Source organism: Caloenas nicobarica, chromosome 3, assembly GCF_036013445.1.
Source record: "Caloenas nicobarica isolate bCalNic1 chromosome 3, bCalNic1.hap1, whole genome shotgun sequence".
Lineage (NCBI taxonomy): Eukaryota > Metazoa > Chordata > Aves > Columbiformes > Columbidae > Caloenas > Caloenas nicobarica.
Window position 1 is genome coordinate 6721744 of NC_088247.1, and position 20712 is coordinate 6742455.

General features: G+C 40.8%; 1 protein-coding gene across 3 annotated transcripts in view; it reads right to left on the bottom strand.

The window, feature by feature from the left end:
- RCAN2 (regulator of calcineurin 2) overlaps positions 1–20686 on the bottom strand; it is a 94908-nt gene extending 74222 nt beyond the window's left edge. The window contains exons 1-2 of one of the 3 annotated variants that reach the window (XM_065630774.1): positions 20601–20686; positions 10190–10416 (exon numbers count right to left, since the gene is read on the bottom strand). In XM_065630774.1, the coding sequence (XP_065486846.1) occupies positions 10190–10414 (225 nt within the window). In that variant the 5' untranslated portion in view covers positions 10415–10416; positions 20601–20686. Of the gene's footprint in view, positions 1–10189; positions 10427–20320; positions 20398–20600 lie in introns of those variants that run through there. The other 2 variants (XM_065630776.1, XM_065630773.1) reach the window with 2 other exon arrangements.
- Between the last annotated feature and the right edge of the window lie 26 nt (positions 20687–20712).

The window sequence follows — 20712 nt, forward strand, 5'->3', positions numbered from 1 at the left end:
AAAGAATAAAAACAGAAGAGACACAAGTCGCTTGATTTTATCGTGGCTTTTAGAAGTCAGGCCTGTGGTGCACATCAGTCTGGTTTTGAGGCCTTAAATCCAGGGCCAACTCCCACTCAGTCAGGGGCTGGTACCTCATTTCTTCAGCATCTTCTGAAGTTTCCAGTTTTGTTCTTACCTGGTGAGCCCACCACACACTGGCAACATGAAGATGAAACCATCGGATTTCTCCCCAACACTAGTTCCGCTAACATTAAATGGAAAATTTCTAAATGATTGCATGCCACAGTCTTACAATGCCTTTATGCTTTTCAGACTAACTGCAAACCCAGTTAAAGACAACAGGTACTGACCTGAATCCACCTTGCTGCAGTGTAATAAGTGTCTTCATTACTCTCTTGCCATACTATAATTTCTTTTTCCCATCCTACTGTCATCTTAACTTCCTGCTCATTAGTCTCTAAAACACGGAAAAAGTTTCTCTTACTCCTCTGAGACATACGCATTACATCTACTATATCTGCAATGCCCCTGCTTATGTATTAAGTTTCAAAGCCCAGTACAAAATCACGTAATTTAAGCAGGGTAAAGTATCCATAAAATGCAATCAAATTACAGCAAAAGAACCTTCGCTTAAAAGTAATCACTATAAAGCAAGACAGTAAAAAAGTACGAGGTACATTATTTTTAAAACCATGCGCTTGTACTACACAGTAAACTAAGAATTTGAGCAAACTCCTCCGCTGACAGAATGGTTTCATTTATCAGGATTGATCTGAGAACACAGCCATGGAGAAACCTTTGCATTACCGCAGCAAATACCAAAACTTCCACCAATTGCAAAGCACGAATTTATCTGGCACAGAAGAAAAACTGTTTTCAAACGCACAGAAGTAACTGCTAATTCATTTCACCTCGATTCAACTCCGAATATGATCTCCCACCTTCGTGCTCAAATCTGCTGCAGAATTTGTCTTAAGCAAAGCCACAAACTTAAAGCTGCTGTCTCTCTCTCTCTCTCTCTCCTTCACTCTGTATTACCTCAAATCACTTTCCCATATCCCTTGTTTTCTAAAAATACATTATTTTTCAAGCATTAGCTTTTTTCCTACCTCTATCAAGCATTACTTTATTTATTAATTACATTAAACTCTTGTGCAGTGTTCTTAAAATATATTTTGTATGAAACATCCAAGAAATTCCTTTACATAACAGGTAATTAGAGTTGTAAATTTACTGTTTTCAATGTGATTAAGCCAGAAAGTAGCTTCTGTAAACACAATGTCTTTATGGATTGGTAATGAAGGCTGACCTTCATTTAGAAGCCTTTTCCTTGGGCCAGAAAACAGATATCAGAACTTGTGGATGGATTAGGACCTGTGATGGTATTAAAATAAGGAACAGCTGCTGCCCTAACCACATTAGAATGGCTTTACTGCACTTTTTGATTACTATCAGCTAGAAAAACAGTATCTTTGTTGACTTCAAAATGACAGTTTGTTGGAGGGAGGAAGGCAAAACTGTGTTTGATTATTAGCAGATATTAGCTGACAAGAACTATTTAGTGGAACAAACCAAAGACTTTTCTACAAATGGCATAAAGGCAGCTTTTCCCTTTGAAAGATATAGCTCTTGCTTCTGTCAGCAGATACTGAGAGGGTTGACTTCTTGCTTTAACACACACTGTGCAAACATTAAAGTTTCAATTCAATGCAAGGAAGTTCCTGTAGAAATCACTGCTGTGGTTTATTCCAAGTGTGACCTGGTGTCTATCTTCTTGGCTTTACATTGCTTTACAAAAACATGCTATACCTTAGATTGCCAGACGAGAGAGAAAACAAACCAGCACACCCAGGAGTAACGCTGATCAAAAACAGCGAGTATCACAAGTTATAATAAAACCAACCCTCTCAAATTTGGTAAATAGGAAATGGCATAAGATTGCTGGGTTCTCTTGCTTATCATCCCAGAAAGCAACATATCCTACTATCATCCTGGAAAAAAAGAGGCTCAGTATTCCACATACACACAGTCAAGCTCTCAAATATTTTCAAGCAGGATAATCAGAAGGAAAAACACACATCAACAAAACTCCTCTGTCAGCAGAAATCCTTGGTTGAACTCGGCGTCTCAGCTAAGCCTAGTCGCAAGTCCAAAGGAAAGGGGCAGCAGGTTCAGTGTTCCAGGCCACATCTCGACTCCCTCAGAGATCAAAAGACATTTGAGTCCAGCGATTTAGTTCAATCTATTACAGGAGACGGACAACTGCAAAGCAGAATCTCAATTTGTACCGTGCTTAGGGATATTTTAATCAAACCCACACACAGTTTATCCTACAGTGTCCATTGTGCTATAGAAAGGAGTAATTAATACAATGATTCTTTACGGACTTACAGATAAAACCTTGCAATTCCCTCTGGCTCCCAGAGCCTGTTTTCTCATCCCACAACGGAACGTCCTCAAAAACCTTGGCACGGATTTACCAACACTTTCGTTAAAATGTCTCATTCTTCAAAACTCTGTACGTTTCAGCAGAACTGATAAGAAAATGTTATTCCTGCACCAAAAAAAACTTGAAATACTTACTCTGAATGGTCCTTTCCCAGGAAAGATTTCCCACCCAGCCCAGTTTCATGAGATAACACGTTCCCTCTAGACTCCAGAGTAGAACACTACCACAGAAAGCCAATACTAGAAGAATTTTTCCACAGTTGCTCTTAAGGAGAAAAGTACATTTCCAAATTTAAAAAGCAGACAGTAACTGCTGTCTCGTGTGTTCTGGAAAGAACATTAATCAGTTTATTTTTGTAATTTACAAACAGCCAGTATGGTTAGACGATTTGAAGCACTTACTCCAAATTTCAGCTGCAACGAATGCAGGGCAGCCTTTAACCCAGCTGGTCTTTTGCCAGGCACGTTCTCCCATCAAAACAAGGGCATTTGTGCTACCAAGCACCTCGCACATGGATGGGAAAATAAACCCAAGTACTGTATAAATTTATTAGACAGCGTCCACGTTACAGACAGTGGCATTTCAGGCCCAGAAATATTTGTGGGGTTTTTGTTTGTTTGGCTTTTGGTTTTGTTTGGTTGGGTGGGGTTTTTGTTTGGTTGGGATTTGCTTGCTTGTGATTTTGGGGTGGTGGATTTTTGTTTGTTTTGGGTTAAACAAAAAGAAACACACGAAAAAAACCCAAACCAAAAACCACACAACACAACTCATTTTCAGAGTTGAAATTAAATACTGATTGAACTGAGGAATATTTGGAGCTCGGTAATTCCTGATGCCAACAGGATAACGGTGGCCCAGCACACCTTCTACTTACAGGGGATGAAGTGGGTATATGCATAAATTCAACTTGACCAAACTGTTACAAGCACACAATCTCAGTATGCCGTTAGTGTTTCTTCAAGGGCTGTCATAAAGCTTATGAATTTTTCCAGAAAGAAGGTAGAAATGCTGAAGACTTTCAGTAACAGCCAGAACTGCCTAAGAGAGAAGACAGACTGAATGCCTAAATCAGATTAGACCGATGACTTCTTCCAGTTCCATTAGAAATTCTGCAGATCACCTCAGAGGAAATTAGTGTCAGACCCTATATTTGTACGTAAATGGAATTTGTCTTGTTAACAGCAACAAGACCAACCTAAAATAATGCCATAAATATGCACTAAGATTCTGAATATGCAAACCGCACCAGTCAAAATTAATTCATTTTCTTCTCCCAAACTAGAATGAACATTCAATAGATCCAAAATATCAATGAAGGTTCACTTGGCTACTGGATTTTCTCCAGTAAAATCTCAGCACCTTTAATGTTACTGTGGGTTTAGTCCTAGTGAGTTCCAGACACTCAAAAGCTTTAGGGCAATTCATGAAGCTACTATTTTTGTTATCTGAGCTCCTCAATATAGGAAGTAAACAAAGGCAGGTTTATGAATGCCAAATATCAACAGCTCTTTTAGGTTGCAAAGACTTAATGGGGCTGAAAAAGTTGGGATTATCACCCCAGCAGTCAGATGGGACCTCAGAGGCAGGGTGTGAAAGTTCATAGGTGTTTTCAGCTGAAATACTGTATTGCACTGATATGGTCTATCAGGAAAGTATTTGAAATTAGTTACAGAATAAATGCCACAGAAAAATTTTTTAGACTGCATATTTCTCAGATCAAGAACAGCCTCCTGTAGTTATTGTATACTTTGGTGCTTACATGATCACAGAAAAAAAAAAATAGTTCTTAGCTGTCTAAATCACCACCCAGGGAAGAGCCCAAGATGGGATTCCCAGAGGGCAGATTTGATTCATGAAGTTCTGGAGGACGCTGATCCTGCAGCTTCTCTTTGCAAGCTCTCTGTATTTTTATTTTATTAGATGTATACACAGTGTGTAGTAAAGAAACACACCTCAATTTTTTTTTTTTTTTTTTTAACAGAGTGACAGGGAATAACTTTCATCCCATTTATAAAACCGAAAAAAACCAAAGCAGGCAGAGATCCCACAGCACAAGGCCCGGTCTGCTTCAAGTGGCAGTTTCTGATAATGTTATCGTATCGACGGACGACAACCTTAAAAGGTAGAAAAACTGAAAGTAAAACAAAGCAACAGCAAGTGTATCAGGAAGGCAGAATGAAGCTTGCATTCCTTTCCAGCCTTGGAAGGGTGACTTCATCTTTGCTAGGGTGACCTTCCACTGAGTCCAGGCTTGAATACTAATATTAGACTAAAAAAAAAAAAGTGTGCCACTCTCCAAATATAATGATGACTCAACACCTGGAGGCTTCAGTGATGTAACATGACCAAAGAGGTTCTGACTTCACAATCTAGATTTTTAAAAATAAAGGAAAAAAAGGAACAGATCTTCCCCTGCAGAAACAACGCCTGCCTCCTACAGCGTCTTCTTGAATTAGCCTGTAGGAAAAGGGAATCAAAGAAACATTTCATACACGGCAGCAGACACAGCGGCTCCACTTTGTTTAACAGGAGCAGAGAACAGACACGTTTCAATTATATGCTTCAGAGTCAAAGCATCCCTAGGAAGCTTCAATCCCAGAATTAACGTATAAAAGTTAAAGACAACACAGCAGAGCACTGAACAGTCCAGTGTCTTTTACCGCACCTTAAAAATAAAAATAGCAGCATGAAGATGTGCTTTGTTGACAAAGCTGAATGCAAGTACAAAGGAAAAAAGCCTTTCCAAGTAAGGCTACAGAGTTCACTTAAAGCATCATCCTTGGACAAATATTCCAGCACTAGCTTGAGGCAGCTTTAAGTCTTTTCAAGTTCTGAGCTCAATAACACATATTAAAAAAAGTCAAAGGAAGTCTAGCATAGGCTTCTGTAGTAAAAGAAAGTAGCCATCCAATATATGTAAATAAAGTTGTAACATGAAAGAATCCCTCACAGAAACAGTAACTGTTCTCATAAAAATGTCCTTCCATTAAAGCAAGATTATCTTTTCCATTGACTTGTTATTTTGACTTCTTTTCTCCTCTCTTCTCTACCTCACCTCCATGAAGCTCAAGGTTCAGGAAATGCATTTTTAATCACTTCCATTCCCCAGCCTTGCATTCACACCCTCTTCACCAGAAGAATTAGGACACACTTCAACATATGTCCACAGAATCACAGACCTGTTGAGGTTGGTAGGGACCTCTGGAGGTCACCTTGTCCAACCCCCCTGTTGAAGCAGGACCACCTAGAGCTGGTTGTCCAAGTATATGTCCAGATAGCTGTTGAATATCTCCAAGGATGGAGATTCCACCACCTCCCTGGGCAACGTGTGCCAGTGCTCAGTCACTCTCACAGTAGAAAAAGTGTGTCCTGATGTTCAGAGGGAACCTCCTGTGTTTCAGTTTGTGTCCATGGCCTCTGGTCCTGCCACTGGGCACCACTGAGCAGAGCCTGGTTCTGTCCCTTTTGCACCCTCACTTCAGGTGGGTGCACACATCGGTAAGATCTCCCCTGAACCTCCTCTACTCCAGTCTGAGCAGTCCCAGCTCTCTCAGTCTTTCTTTGCAGGAGATGCTCCAGCCCCTTCATCATCACAGCGTCCCTTCACTGGACTCTCTCCAGTATGTCCATGTCTTCCTTGTACTGGGAAGTCCAGAACTGGACAGAAGTTGGGTCACCACATTTTCTGCATGAATCACAGAGTGGCTGGGGTTGGAAGGGACCTCTGGAGATCATCCAGTCCAACCCACCTGCTAAAGCAGGTTCACCAGAGCAGATCACACAGGAATGTGTCCAGGTGGGTTTGAATGTCTCCAGAGAAGGAGACTCCACAACCTCTCTGGGCAGCCTGGTCCAGGGCTCTGGCATCTCAAAGGAAAGAAGTTTCTCCTCACGGAGACAGAACCTCCTGTGCCTCAGTCTGTGCCCGTTGCCCCTCACCCTGTCGTTGGGCACCACTGAACAGAGTCTGGTCCATCCTCTTGAAATCCATGAGCAGAAATAATAATAATATCCTCTACTGGTTTGAATTATATTGGCAAGAAAAAGCACTTAATGGACTTTGGCTATAATTTCCCAGGCAGCTCCACCATAACAAAGAATGATTGATTAGTTTCTGAGCATTTTAATCTGAAATATAACTAATCAAGTTTAATAGGCGCTCCTTCCAATTTGAACCAAAATAGTGGAAAAAGAGCATACAGCCTGGAAACAGCTTGAGGAAACACATCCTTCCCTCACATAAGCATACTCTAATAGTGACAGTTTTGTGGAAGCATCTCCTGAGGCATTACAGCATCTGAAGGAAACATCTTAAGAGACAAAAATGCTTCACTTTGACAGTGTGCCTACCAGTTTCAGCCTGAAGGAAATTACACAGTGATGTTATAGAAAGGATGGTTTTAGAAAACAGTGATATATGCATAACAAAACCACAACAAAAGGGTTACTATCCGGAAAGCCTGAGGGCTACGTGTAGCAATTAACTGTTAAAAGACACACATATCCACCATTGGAGTAATCAGAGTCATGCCCTTTGGCTCATCACCGCAATTACTTTATCAGGAAAGATAAAAGGAGCAGCACCTTCCATTCAGTCACACTATCAGCCAAAAATAACAGTCTCAATTTTGCCATCTCTTGCTTGCATAAGTAGTGCCATCACTTTTCCCAAGAGATGTGGAAAATCCCAGGGCTTAGGAGTAATTCCATTCTTAGTTTCTTTACAATATGTCTTCCATGATTCAACCAAGACAGTGTTATACACCAGGAGGAAAAAAAAAAAAAAAATCTGCCCTTATCATTAACAGGTTGTATGCCACAACAAACAAATCAGAACACAGGACAGTGATGGGGACATAGCTGAATGTGACTCTGGATTTGCAACAGGCCTGTTTGATAATCTACTTCTCCAAGCCTTTGTTCTTCCTTAAGAACTAAATAGCTCAGTATTTTCTAGTCACATTGTAAGGAAGACACAATTCCATTATTTTCCATATGAAGGAGCAAGCTGTCCATGATAGGAGTCGAGATAAGCAAAACTACCTCCCTGCAGCTGTAGCAAGCTGTTAGTGCACCAAGGCTGCTAAGCCATCCTGTGCAAATCCTTAAATACCCGTATTATTGACTCCAGCTATCCAGGGCATTCTCCCGATATAAGTAGAGATTTCTTCCCAAGAACACGGCTCTGAAAGGTAGCCAAATATTTTTTGACCAGATGCTCTGTTACCATAGCAAAATGAGATGTGTGTAGATAGCACTAATCTGTATTAGTATTTGGGGCTATAGTCTCTGGTGAGACCCCCCTGCAGTTCTGCATCCAGCTCTGGGGTCCTCAGCACAGGACAGACATGGACCTGTTGGAGAGGGGCCAGAGGAGCCACAGAAATGATCCAAGGCTGGAACAGCTCTGCTGGGAGGACAGGCTGAGGGAGTTGGGGTTGTTCAGCCTGGAGAAGGGAAGGCTCTGGGGAGACCTTATTGAGGCCTTTCAGTGCTTAAAAGGGGCTGATAAGGAAGATGGGGACAGATTTGTTAGAAGGGCATGTTGCAACAAAACAAGGGGTGATTGTTTTAAACTAGAAGCAGGGAGATTCAGGTTAGACATACAGAATTTTTTTTTACAGTGAGGGTGGTGAAACACTGGCCCAGGTTGGCCAGAGAGGTGGTGGATGCCCCATCCCTGGAGACATCCCAGGCCAGGCTGGACGGGGCTCTGAGCAACCTGAGCTGGGTGAAGATGTCCCTGCTCACAGCAGGGGTTGGACTGCATAAGCTTTGAAGGTCCCTTCCAACCCAAACTATTCTATGACATTCTCCTTTTCTTCTGCCAGTGTTTAAGATCAGGCAGCCACTCCTGAGCAGCTTTCTTTAAGCCTCGGGTCCCAGGGCCCATAACCCTTCAGATTCACTGTCTACGTTGACATCTCAGGGTGCCAGCCAGAAAACTCAAGGCTGGCCTGATACAGTTTGTCTGTCTTTACTAACTTGTAACTTGTTTACAGTACCACTACATATACGATTGTTACCAGTATTTGTGATTGTGTGAAACTTTAAACTTAAGCTTAGTATCTTGACAATATTTTATACTGAATTCAGGTATGCTATTAACTGTTGCTGCGGGATAATAATAGAAAGGATTATGGGTATTAATCAACTGGGAACACAAGTACATGTTCTACAGGAATAATAAAAATCATAATCAGCTCCCCAGGTCCTTGGATTTAATGAGAAATCTGAAGGTAATCTCATCTAGATAAATATAGACTTAGAGGAGTAACTACTTACCTGCAAACAAAGCTGTTCAACCCATGTCATTGACAGTTTACAGACACGCACATGGAACAGAAAATCCACCTCCACAACCCAGCTGCAGTTCTTAAGAAGTATCCTGAAGTCCTGCAAGTCTTTGGGGATTGTGATCCCACATAACAACATAATCACTCATTCCGCTTTCTAACCAAGCCATCAGCTGAGCACTAGAATACAGCTTCCAGAAGAGAAAGCTCAGGAGCAAGCAGCGATAGAACCTCTGCAGGATGAAGAGATTCCCTAATTCTAGAGAGGCTTCTGTTTTCTTCCTTTAAAACTGGACTTTTAGACCTTCAACTTGAGCAAAGTTCATTACCAGATGGTTATAAAATTCCACAAAATGGCACAACATAAATGCAAGACGCCTATTAGCCAAAGGACTTAGACACGATTAAATGGTGCATTGTTTTCCAAGATTGCAATTTAGAGGGCTTTTTTATTTATATATAAATATGATCGTTGTCTAGTGCTGTGGTATGAACTTTTATTTTCTTTCAATCTGTATTACTCAAACATCATTATGGAAGACAAAGATGTCTAAGAAATTAAACCCAAAGAATTTCACTAGTGAAGCCTCAGTATATACCACCTTCAGTACCTTTAACAAGAAGGCCGTATCCGTAGAAGTCTTGTTTTATTTTCCTTTCATCTGGTAATTTCCCCACTAAAGACCCTTTGTCCAACCTGGCCAGCTTTGGTCCCACTGAATCTGATCTGTAGTATTATCTGGATACCTCATCAGCCAGTTCCAGCCAAAATTTACTTTACTACTGCCAGCTTGTTTCTGAATAGAAAATTCTGGACAACACACTCAAGTAGTCTCAGGTGTGTCTGTATCAATTAACCTAGACTAATTTTATCAGAAAATAAAGGACCAAACTACCAGTTTTGTATTCCCGACATCTCCATCAGGAAGAATACTCTGCTAAGAAACAGGAACTCAATTTCCTGCAAAAGTTGTTTTTTTTCTTTTTATGGTAGCCAGTTTTAGACTAATTGCAGAGTTAAAGTTATTCTCACGCAGTTCCTCTTGTCTTTGTTGTCACTATCATTCATATCAGATTTTCCAGATAAAACTTCAGGTAACTTAGAACATTTGAGAAAAATATAAGAAAAGGCAGCCTCTCAGCACAGTGATATATGATCACTAAGCAGAAGAAACTTTCACACATTAAACTTTGCCACCTCCATTATGACTGCAACTATGGTTGCTATAAAGACATGTACCCACATTTTTGTGCACTGTAGTTGACAAAAAGGCTTTTAAGCTCTTGAAATAAACATCATGGCAGAGCATTGTTGCCACCTTGGAACTCATATTTGGGATCCAGTTTCTTTGTGCAATATCTGTTCAATTGAAAATGCAATAAACACAGATATAAGGAATATGTTTCTCTTACATTGAAAATATGGAAACTGACACTGTACCTTACTGTCCTCATCTTCAAACACAGACTGGTGAACATTACAAGCAAAAAGAGAATTTGGGAGGTCGTTGAAGTCAATTATTTCATGAAAATCTTCCTCTGCAAAACACCTCTTCAAATCATCGTCTCCATTGATAGAGTAGAGTAAGAACTGTCCTTCGTCCTCCGGGATGCAGCCATAGTGACCAAGGCCTCGCATTCCAAACAAGTACGAGTCTCCCCTCATCCCTGGCAACATTAAGAAGAGACACAGTTATACTACACTTAAAACTATCACATACATGAGTCAAATCAGAAATTCTTAGTTTGGGGGCTTAGCCTGTAAAAAGTATATTTTGCACTATTTTGAGGTGATTGGCCTCTAACAAGACACTAATTTCACCAAGGCTCAAATGGGGACTTTGCTTTAGTTTCATTTATTAGTGCAGAAAAGACCCAACCATACCAGCACAAGCTGCTGAACACAACCAGAAGTTGGGCATTAAAGTGCCCCTTACCCTAAAAGAAAATACTATGTTGTATTTGGGTTTGAGTCATGTTTGGGAAGGCAGGCTGAGGCTTCCGAGCTTGCAGTTGGCTTAGAGAAAAAGTGTAATGCACAGGATAAGAAAAAAATAAAGTAACTTTGCGAATTATACTAGGCATCTACTCAAAGATAAAACAAGAAAAAGACCCTATTGGAAAGTAGCATGAACATAAAATCACCAAAAAAACCAGTACAACTAAGTCACATCCCTATTACAGAGAATAAAGCCAGTTTTTTCTACAGTTTAAGGACAGAACGTACCCTGTTTTTCCATGCCCATTAGCAATTTCTTTGTTTGCATCTTAATTATGTTAGGAAGCAAATAAAAAAGCAAAGAGTGGACTCAGTAGATGAGTCTCTTTCCTTTTAGGAAAATCTTGCTGACTTTGAAGCCTTTACCCCAAATCTATCAGAGCAGACAGTTAATCTTAAGACACACTGAAGGACACAGAAGGAAAAAGCCCATACAATCACTGTCCTTACTGTTGATACAAGAGTAAACTTCATACAAGCTAAGGGGAGTAAGTAAAGGTCCAATAAATTATCAGTGTGTTCTTCAGTATAAATTCAGGTATTTATCATGGCCAGTGTAAACAATCCTTAGTATAAGTGTATTAAGCATCAACCTATGACTTCCATAGAGCTCCAGTAAGCTGATAGAAACTATATAGAGGAATAATTAATTCTTTTATATTTTTCTTTCTTTCAATAACAAAATGCAATCATTGGCTGCTTTTTCTCCTCATAACATAAAGAGTTAGAGAGTTACATAAACAGCGTGCTCATCTGGTTCAGATTTGCCCTTGCTCTATTGCGTACTAGCTGCTCTCTATAAATAGTTGTAAATATTAGTTCAAATACACTATTTAGGACTAGTGTCCAAAATTAAACCCTATGGGCTTATTTAGACTTAATCTCGGTAAAGCAATGCTAAATTATGGAGCTAATTTGCCATGCCTGTGCCTTTCACATAACCTCAATCCTGCTGCAGCTCCGAAATGACATTTGGCCGATGACAGAGCACATCGTGCTGCAACCTTATGTTACGGGAAGAAACGTCAGTAATTATTATTGCTGAAATCCTCAAGAAAACATGCTCAAGTCACGCTCAAAAGCATCAGTTTGGAGAATTGAGTCCACACTTATCACACTCTCAAATGATGGAATAGAAACTGTTTTATTAGCCAGTCAGAACAAGTAAGGGGACCACACAGGTCATCTCATTCCAACCGCAAGATCTGAGCAGGATAATTCAGGACTTTGTCCAGAGGGAAATGTTGTCCAGCAATACCACTCCTAGTGCACATATGATCTTTGGAGAGCTGGTACCCTGTTTCCCCAAATATAAGACCTACCCCAAAAATAAGCCCTAGCATGATTTTTCAGGATTTTTAAGGATGCTTGAAATATAAGCCCTACTCCAAAAACAAGCCCTAGTTACAGGGCATTTTAAAAGTCAATTTAAGTAGTGTCCAGGCAGCTATACATGTAAAAATGTAAAATTAATTGGCAATAGAATGCAGCAGGACAGATAGACCTTTCACCAAGAAAAGCAGACACCTGACAGACAACTGACAGTTGTGTTGCCGATGCGCTATGAGCAGGAGACATGGACAAGAGGTGCTCATTCAAGGAAAGCGCTATTGCTAGACATGAAAAATTGAGGCCAATGGTTCTAAACGAAATAGAGTCACAAGCAAGAAATTCATGATGGAATTCAGGGTTTGGAGAGTTATGACGATGTTCCAGAATGTGATGACATGACTATATTTGAATAAATGGTGATTTTGTTGTTCAAGAATAAATGTAGATTGTTGTTCATGGCAAAATAAGACATCCCCTGAAAATAAGCCCTAACGTATCTTCTGAAGCAAAAATTAGTATAAGACTCTGTCTTATTTTTGGGGAAACAGGGTAGGTCACAGGATCTTAGCTGTCTTCCTTTTCCAGGTATTAATATATGTTATATAGCTAAAAAGAGAATAGTTTCCTAGTCCTGTATTCTATATATGTAATTTATGAGGGAGAGGGTTAAAACAAAAAAGATGCAGTGTTGTAAGGAAGCAGGTATATTGTGAAAGGCTCAGGTCAGTTACCTCTTTTTTTATTGTGTCCACCTGACGACAGGTTTTTTAGACTATCAGATACACAACAGTATTTTTGCCAACTCAGGCTGATATCAGCACAACTAATTTCAATTTAAGAATTTAATTCTAAGTGGAAAAACAGCCTAAATAAATGACAGAGGCGAAGGCTGGAACTTCAACAGTAAACATTAGGGTAGTAAGAATTCAGTATTAGAGCAATATTGCCTCTGGCATTTTAACCAACTCAGTCAAGCCTGGTATTACTGCACATTTCAGTGTAGTCATACCCAGATAAATACTATAAAGAAATACAGTTGCTGCTACTGGGGAAAAAACTTAAATTCAGAATGTATCATCACTCTAGCAGGAAATATTAATAGATCATGTACTCCAAATGCCATCATCTCTAAATGTTCGCCATCATGTCTAGCCTGTGTCAAGATTAGATTCATTGCTTTTAAGTTTATGAAAATAAACCTCAAGCCTGGCGTGTTACAAAATACAACTTACATGGCAGAGCTAGCAGCAAGTATTTCATTCATAACAGCCAAACTACTTCCAGTCAAAGATACCAAGTATTTTATAGTCACACTGGGTAAAACTCTTCTTGCCCCACAAGCAGTAAGCTGGATGAGTCCACTCAGCAAAGAGAGATGTTTCAAAGCAAACCTCACACAGACTCAAGATGATAAAGGCAACACAAAATGGTACTCAAAAAGTTGTAGGAATTTGGATTAACGCTCAAACATTCCAGTGAGAAGAGGGGAGATTAAAAAGAACTGGAAGTAGAGAAGTTTAAGAACTAGAAGAATGTCCTAGAACATAATGAAACAAGAATCTGCTGGCTGAATGGAACTTACAGCCAAAGTAGAGCAGAGAGGTGATACAGTGCACTGACTGGTTTTCCATACACATCTCTAATTATATTAGCTGACTTCTTAAGATGTACTTCTTTAGTCTAATAAATAAGCTTCAATTCACTACGAAGTGTGATAGTAATGTTAAAGATAACTTCATGGCAGCTAACAAATTTCACATGTCCTCTTCCCCAACACATAACAAAGCTATTAGGGTGTGCAGAGAAGTAAAGAATGTTAATATATCAACAGAAGTCAGAAAAGTCTACAGGTTTTCACTAAACTGTTCTTTGTTTATTTTTTTCTCTCCTGGGAGAACCACATTATAAAGTACTAGGTAAGAAATGAAGTTTTTAAATTAAGAATTAAGCAAAACCACTATGACAAGCAGCAAAACAGAAAAGGATTTTAAGTTACAACAATGAAGTTCAAATTTTTAACCATTGTAGCTGGCAATAAGAAACATACACTATAGCAGGAAATGCTACAATATATAGGCTTCAAAGTTCCATCTGAGATTAGAAATTAATATATACTCTTACATTACATTGCAGTAGTTTTGCTCTGCTGGAGCTCTTTAACAGCAGAGCTTGCTCCTTTTTTCAATCACTTCTTGAGATATTTGCTCATCTTAAGAAAGTCACTGCCTTACGTGCCTTTTGACCACCTCTTTTTCAAGACTCGTACGTGGGTGTGAATACATGCTCATGCTCCTTCTACACTTAAAATATACCCAGAATTCCAATCAGTCCTCCTTATGTTAGCAAATCAATTTACAATACCTTGATTATTAAATCCTCTGCTCAATTTAATTGCACAGTTAAAAATATCTGTATGGCATAACTACTGTATAGTAAATGTTATGAAACAAGGGCCATGTACTGCACAATATTAAGCACATCACCACAATTAAAATAAAAATCTCAGTAATAAAAGACATATACGCTCCCCAAGAGAAATAAACTGCCTGTGAGCCTGAGTACAATGATAATCAGAGGGGACAATCAAATCAACATTTGTTGGCACACTTCAGACCCTTGGGCCGTAAGTTCAGGCTCTGACTGGACAAACTGGCACTTCTGCCAAAAGATGCAATATATCCGTCATAGAATCATTTTGGTTGGAAGAGACCCTTAAGATCATCAAATCCAACCAAAACCTAACTCTGGCACTAAACCATGTCCCTAAGAACCTCATCTATACATCTTTTAAACACCTCCAGGGATGGTGACTCCACCACTTCCCTGGGCAGCCTGTTCCAATGCCTGACAACCCTCTCCATGAAGAAACATTTCCTAATATCCAATCCGAACCTTTCCCAGTACCACTTGAGGCCAACTTGAGATATTCTATGATTTCCTCTCATCCTATCACTTGCTAGGACCTGTACCTGAGCTTCTCACTTCCAACATCAGTCATCTCCTACACAGACAGGCCTCCGCTACCTTTTGTCATGAAGAAAGCATCTCCTGCTCCCACTCGTGGCACAACTGCACAAACCAATTCAGTTAAAGGAAAACACCAGGCCTAAGGAAAAAAAAGCTTGGGTTTAACTCCTTTAGGTAGATAACTGACCCGTGGGTGCACAAGTGTTTGTAGCAACCAGAAAAAGTGGGCAAAGCTTTTTGAGAACAGACAAGCAAAGGTTAGAGTGGTACTTTCCAACAACTAATTTACTTAAGGCATTCATGAAATTGTAGTCTGAGTTGTCACAGCTCTGCATGGACTTCATAATGAGTTACTATATCAGATGTTGTTTCCAGCCAGTCATGAGCTGGCATTACCTTTCTCTGCATTATTTATAGTGCTAAACATATGTAAGACGCATCATAAGTACATATCCTTTATTATGACCAAACACCGTAAGGCTCACGTGTTTTGGTGATGGTGTTTTGTGATGTCTTTGAATTTAGTTTGCCACTTCAGCCAGTTCTCTGTCAAAAAAAATGTTCTCTTTACAATTCTTCTACTAATTTAGAACAAAAGAATTCACATTCCAAATCCCTTAAAACAATTAATTCCAAGTTATGTATAATCCAAGAACTGGGCTGCCATATAAAATAAATATAATTAAATGTAATTTTTTGTGTAACCATAATACAATCACTGGATCACGTTCTTATTTATATTAAAGCTTCTTAAAAAATAAGTTAGCTTCCCCCCTCTTATGGTCCTTTTTCTATTATCAAAAAAATACGGAAAGACATCCACTTAAGAAATATGAGTATGGTTTACCCTTAAGATGTAATGAGTTCAAACCAAGTTGTGCATTTACCTCTCCCTCCCCAAATCAGGAAATTTCTCAGATACTTAAGATACCAAAAGTTGTCCAAGAGAATTTCAAAAGGGGCAACGCCATAAGATAATACAGTAACACTGAGGCATCATCCAGCATCAATATTGATACTAAATTCAGTCATCAAGACCTTAAGGGGGACCCTGTAGCAGGATTTCTCCCTTTATAAGGCTGAGATACTGCAACAAAAACAAACCTGAGACCAAGTTTGTGTAACCTCCAGCTAATGCCGATTCCTTGCCATATCCATTTATCCCCTTTAAAGTTCACCCATTTGCAATCTGTATTCCTGTGTTATTCTGAATTTGGTGTAGTGTTTTGACCCTAAACTTTCAAGTCAGAAAATACATTACACAGACCCGAGTACCACAAGAGTGTGGTACTTTTAACCTTTGGAAAACCGTTGCAGCCACCATCCCTCCAGATCCTACATGGAATCTCCTTGTCACTTGTTTCATGCAATTTATATCCATGCTTTGCATCACTGTACAATGACAAAAGTTATTTCAGACTTCACCTCCTGCAGTCGAATTGTGCAAGAGGTTACGATTTGTGATAGTTCCAAACACGAAGCAAACGCCTTTCCCACTGGAACAGATTAGGCCATGTCAGTTTTCAACCCCATAGATTCCGTAACCGAAAGCGCTGTAGAGATTCCAGGTGGGAGATAAGTATTAATTCTGCCACCTCACTATTTTTAGATATTGTACACCTCTAATTCAAATTAACAGGGACCAGCAGAAAATTGTATTCATTGGCAAATAGCAATAGCTTACTAAGTTTCTGTTTGAAAAAGTGTTATCAAAAAGTATTGCTTTTTCAGTCTAAAATTGAAAGACACACATCTTGTTATAAAGTTAGACCCCTACAGAACAAAGAGCTTCAGCTGAAATTTTGCTGAATGAAGACAACTTGAAGACCTGAAGTGTCTGAATGGATCAATACCTTGTACATCACAAAGCACATATAGATTTATCCACTGTTTTTATGGAAACTAATAAGGCATTTCCTTGGTGACCATTTTCCTGTCTTAAGAGTTTTTAAAGAGAGTCCCTGAGGGACATAAAGAAACAGGCACATATCTCTTGAAATTGCTAGGAAACTTTACTTTTTTTTATTAAACACTGCTTGCCATGACAAACAACATGACTAAAAATAGAATAAAGCAAACAAAATGTTACAAATAGAAGCTCTAAATATAAGCACTATAAACTAGAAGTATTGAGTCCTGAGTGCAAACCTGGAAACTGTAATCTACAGGAATTAAGAAAATTTAGGGAAAAAACAAAAAGCAAGGAAAGTTGTAGTTGTTTTTCTAGAAGGGTCCAGAGAAAGTGTAGAAATTCCACCTCTGCTCCCATCAAGAAGAAAAAAAAAAGGCAAGTTTTACCATAATTCAAATCCACTAAGTGAGACTTAAGTGAAATAACCAGTTTTCACTTAAAATACTCACTGATTTAACAGAAGCAGAGTCACCTATCTGGAGGGTTAGCCTAAGGATGCAACTTCTGCTCAAGGCAACTGGACCCACACCAAAGACTTTGGCAGAACACAGGAGTATAACAGGGAAGTTCACATAGCAGTAAACTCCTGAAATTTCATTCCGTTCTGCAAAACAAACACCGGAGATTAGCCTTATTTTTATATGGTGCTAGTTCTTCACTCTGGAAAGCTTCCTTGGACTTAAATTGAGACATTTTACTTAATTAGAAAGAGCAGAACAGGACCTGGGCAATGACTACTCCCCTGACAGTAATAAAAATTACAAGTGCAGTGAAGTCCACTCACATTTAAACTCCAATTTGGTTAGCACCACACAAAAATAGTGTCAGTCTCCACTATTCCTCTTACAGAAGTGGCATATGAGGAAGAGGATTTTTTTTTTTTTTAAATGTTAACTGGTGCAAATCCCAAATGTTCTAATCCTTCCCATTGCCATTCTAGCCGTATTAAATTTAGCTGAGACTTTGCAACTATTTTTGGAAGCTTTTAACAACCAAAAAGGACTATTCACTTTCATTCATCTGAAGCGGAGCTGGCCAGCTCGGGTTGTTCGAGACCTGCTTATTGCTCAGGAAGCTCAACCGTGCCCCGCAATGCCAGGGATGTAGAGGAACTCAGCTGGCAGTGGCTCGATAAGCAATTTGTACCTCCAGCCCTGGGGGAAACAAGTCAGCAGACACTGGTGCTCAACCCTCCTAAACCAAAACTCCAGCCCCATTCCACAATCAGAAGATGATACTTCGAGCAATCAGTGCCAGGCATGAAGATTTTATGTGCTGTTCTTAAGGTCAAGAAGTTGGGCTTTGAATAATCAATCACTAAAATTATCATGGTGACATTAAGGTATTCGAAGAACAAAAAACCCTCCCCAAATTTAAAGAAATGAGAACGAGCTTTCTGATTACCTTCACTTGGCCTCTATGCTACTCTATTTAAAGCCAGCCTGTTTTATAAGGCACACACAGTATTACCACGTCACTGGCCTGCAGCCAGATCTGTCACCTCACACATGGGTCAGTGGAACACTCATTTCATAGCCTTCTAGCCTGTAACATAAAAAGCACAACTCTACTCCAATTCTTACCAAGACCTGCTTTCCCTATCTCTGTTGGAAGGAAAAAAAAAAACACACACACAAAAAAAAACAAACAACAAAAAAAGAGAAACACATGGTGGGATTACATGCAACGGGAGCTGTTCAGTGTTTAACTCCTAGAAGATACTCAAGACACCTAGATGACAAGGAATAAAATTTCAAAGTCTTCTTGAACAGGATTTTCTGCTGGCATGCACAAGTAATTTGTAACTTTAAAAGCATTAAGGACACCAAGGCAATGACAAACACTTTCAAAACAAACAATGACAAACCAAGCCACTGAATCTGAATACGCTGCAATGTCTGAAAAAGGACAGATAAACTAGATGACATAGCTGACAACTCCTTCTCAGAAGTTTAAGGAGAACGGGATAGTTCCTGCTGTTAAAAAAATAACAGTACCAGTTACTAGTTAACAAAGTTGATAATCTACATAAAATCTTGCCCTTGTTTACTGTGATGCATTTGTAGTTTTTCTGAATGTTTCATATTCTCACAGTATTCAGACTTCCATCTGTTCAGAAATGATGTGCAACCATATAATTTAGTTTTCTTGTAGGAATAAATGCAGCAAAGTTTCTTTACGATAATTATTTATTTTCATAGGAAAAGCATCTTCCTTTTCCACAAAGCAACCACTCTAACTAGGTAAACAACACAAAGATCAAACCAATTTGTAAGTGTAGAACTTGAAAGCCAAACACAGAAGCTCAAGTAAAGTGTAACCCTGGATTAAACTATGATTCTCGTCTGTATGATTTATTTCAACTGTATAAACCTACCATGCATTCTCCTTTTAGAAAACTAGATTAAATGCTTAAATCAAGCAGTAAAGGGACCAAAAATATTTTAAAGACATACAAAAGAACCTTGGAGAGGTAGGGGGAAAAAATACAACCAACAATTTCGGCGAGCTACCTGTTATATAAGCATCAATTACCATCAGTGTGGGGATGCTGCAGCTAATTTTAAAACAGCCCAAGAAAAGGCTCATAGAACCAGAATCCCAGACTCTTTTCAGTGGTGCCCAACGGGCACAGACTGAAGGTTCCATCTGAACATGAGGAGAAACTTCTTTCCTTTGAGGTGCCACAGCCCTGGAACAGGCTGCCCAGAGAGGCTGTGGAGTCTCCTTCTCTGGAGACATTCAAACCCACCTGGACACATTCCTGTGTGATCTGCTCTGGTGAACCTGCTGTAGCAGGTGGGTTGGACTGGATGATCTCCAGAGGTCCCTTAAAACGCCAGCCACTCTGTGAATGCCCTGAGTTGGAAGGACCCACAAGGATCATCGAGTCCAGCTCCTGTCCCTGCACAGGACAACCCCACAGTTCACACCGTGTGTCTAAGGACGTTGTCCAGTCTCTTCTTGAACACTGTCAGGTTGGGGCCGGGACACCTCCCTGGGGAGCCTGTTCCAGTGTCCAGCACCCTCTGGGGGAAGAACCTTTTCCTCATGTCCAACCTGACCCTCCCCTGGCACATCTTCCTGCCGTTCCCTCGGGTTCTGTCACTGGTCACCAGAGAGGTCTCCCCCTGCACATGGAGCTCCGCTGCATTCCGCACACCAGCCCCAAGTTGTGCGAGTGTCCGGGACGGCTCCGCATCCCCGCAAACCTCCACCTGCTCCGAGCCGACACCCGGCGCTTCCCGCCTCCTCCACCCCCTCCCCACACGCCGGGACAGTCCCTCACCTCCCCCAGCTCCCCTCCCCTCCTGCCCGGGGGACCAGCCGCCACGACTCCCGCCCTCCCCGCACGGCCTCACCTCCGCCCCTCGCTCCTGCCGAGCGGGGCTGCACGGCAGGCACGACCCCCGGCCGGAGGGCGGGCGCCCGCGGGGACGCCCCGGGCTCGCCCCCGGGGACAGGAGCCCCGAGGCAAGAGCGGGGCCCGGGGCGGGGGCAGGACCGCGGGGCGGTTACATAACCCCGCCACGGCGGGAGCACGGCGCCAGGTCGGCGGGGCAGGGCTGCAACCGGGCGGCCTCGCCGAGGAAGGAACGCACTCCTCCCTAGCCCACACCGAGGCAGCGGCTCTGCCCTTACCTGCTGCGGCCCGCTCGTCCTTCGCCTCCCCACCGCCCCGAGCACCGCGCCGCCGGCTCCGCCGCGAACGCCCCGCGCCGCTGAGGCGAAGGTGGAAGACAAGGCGGGAGGG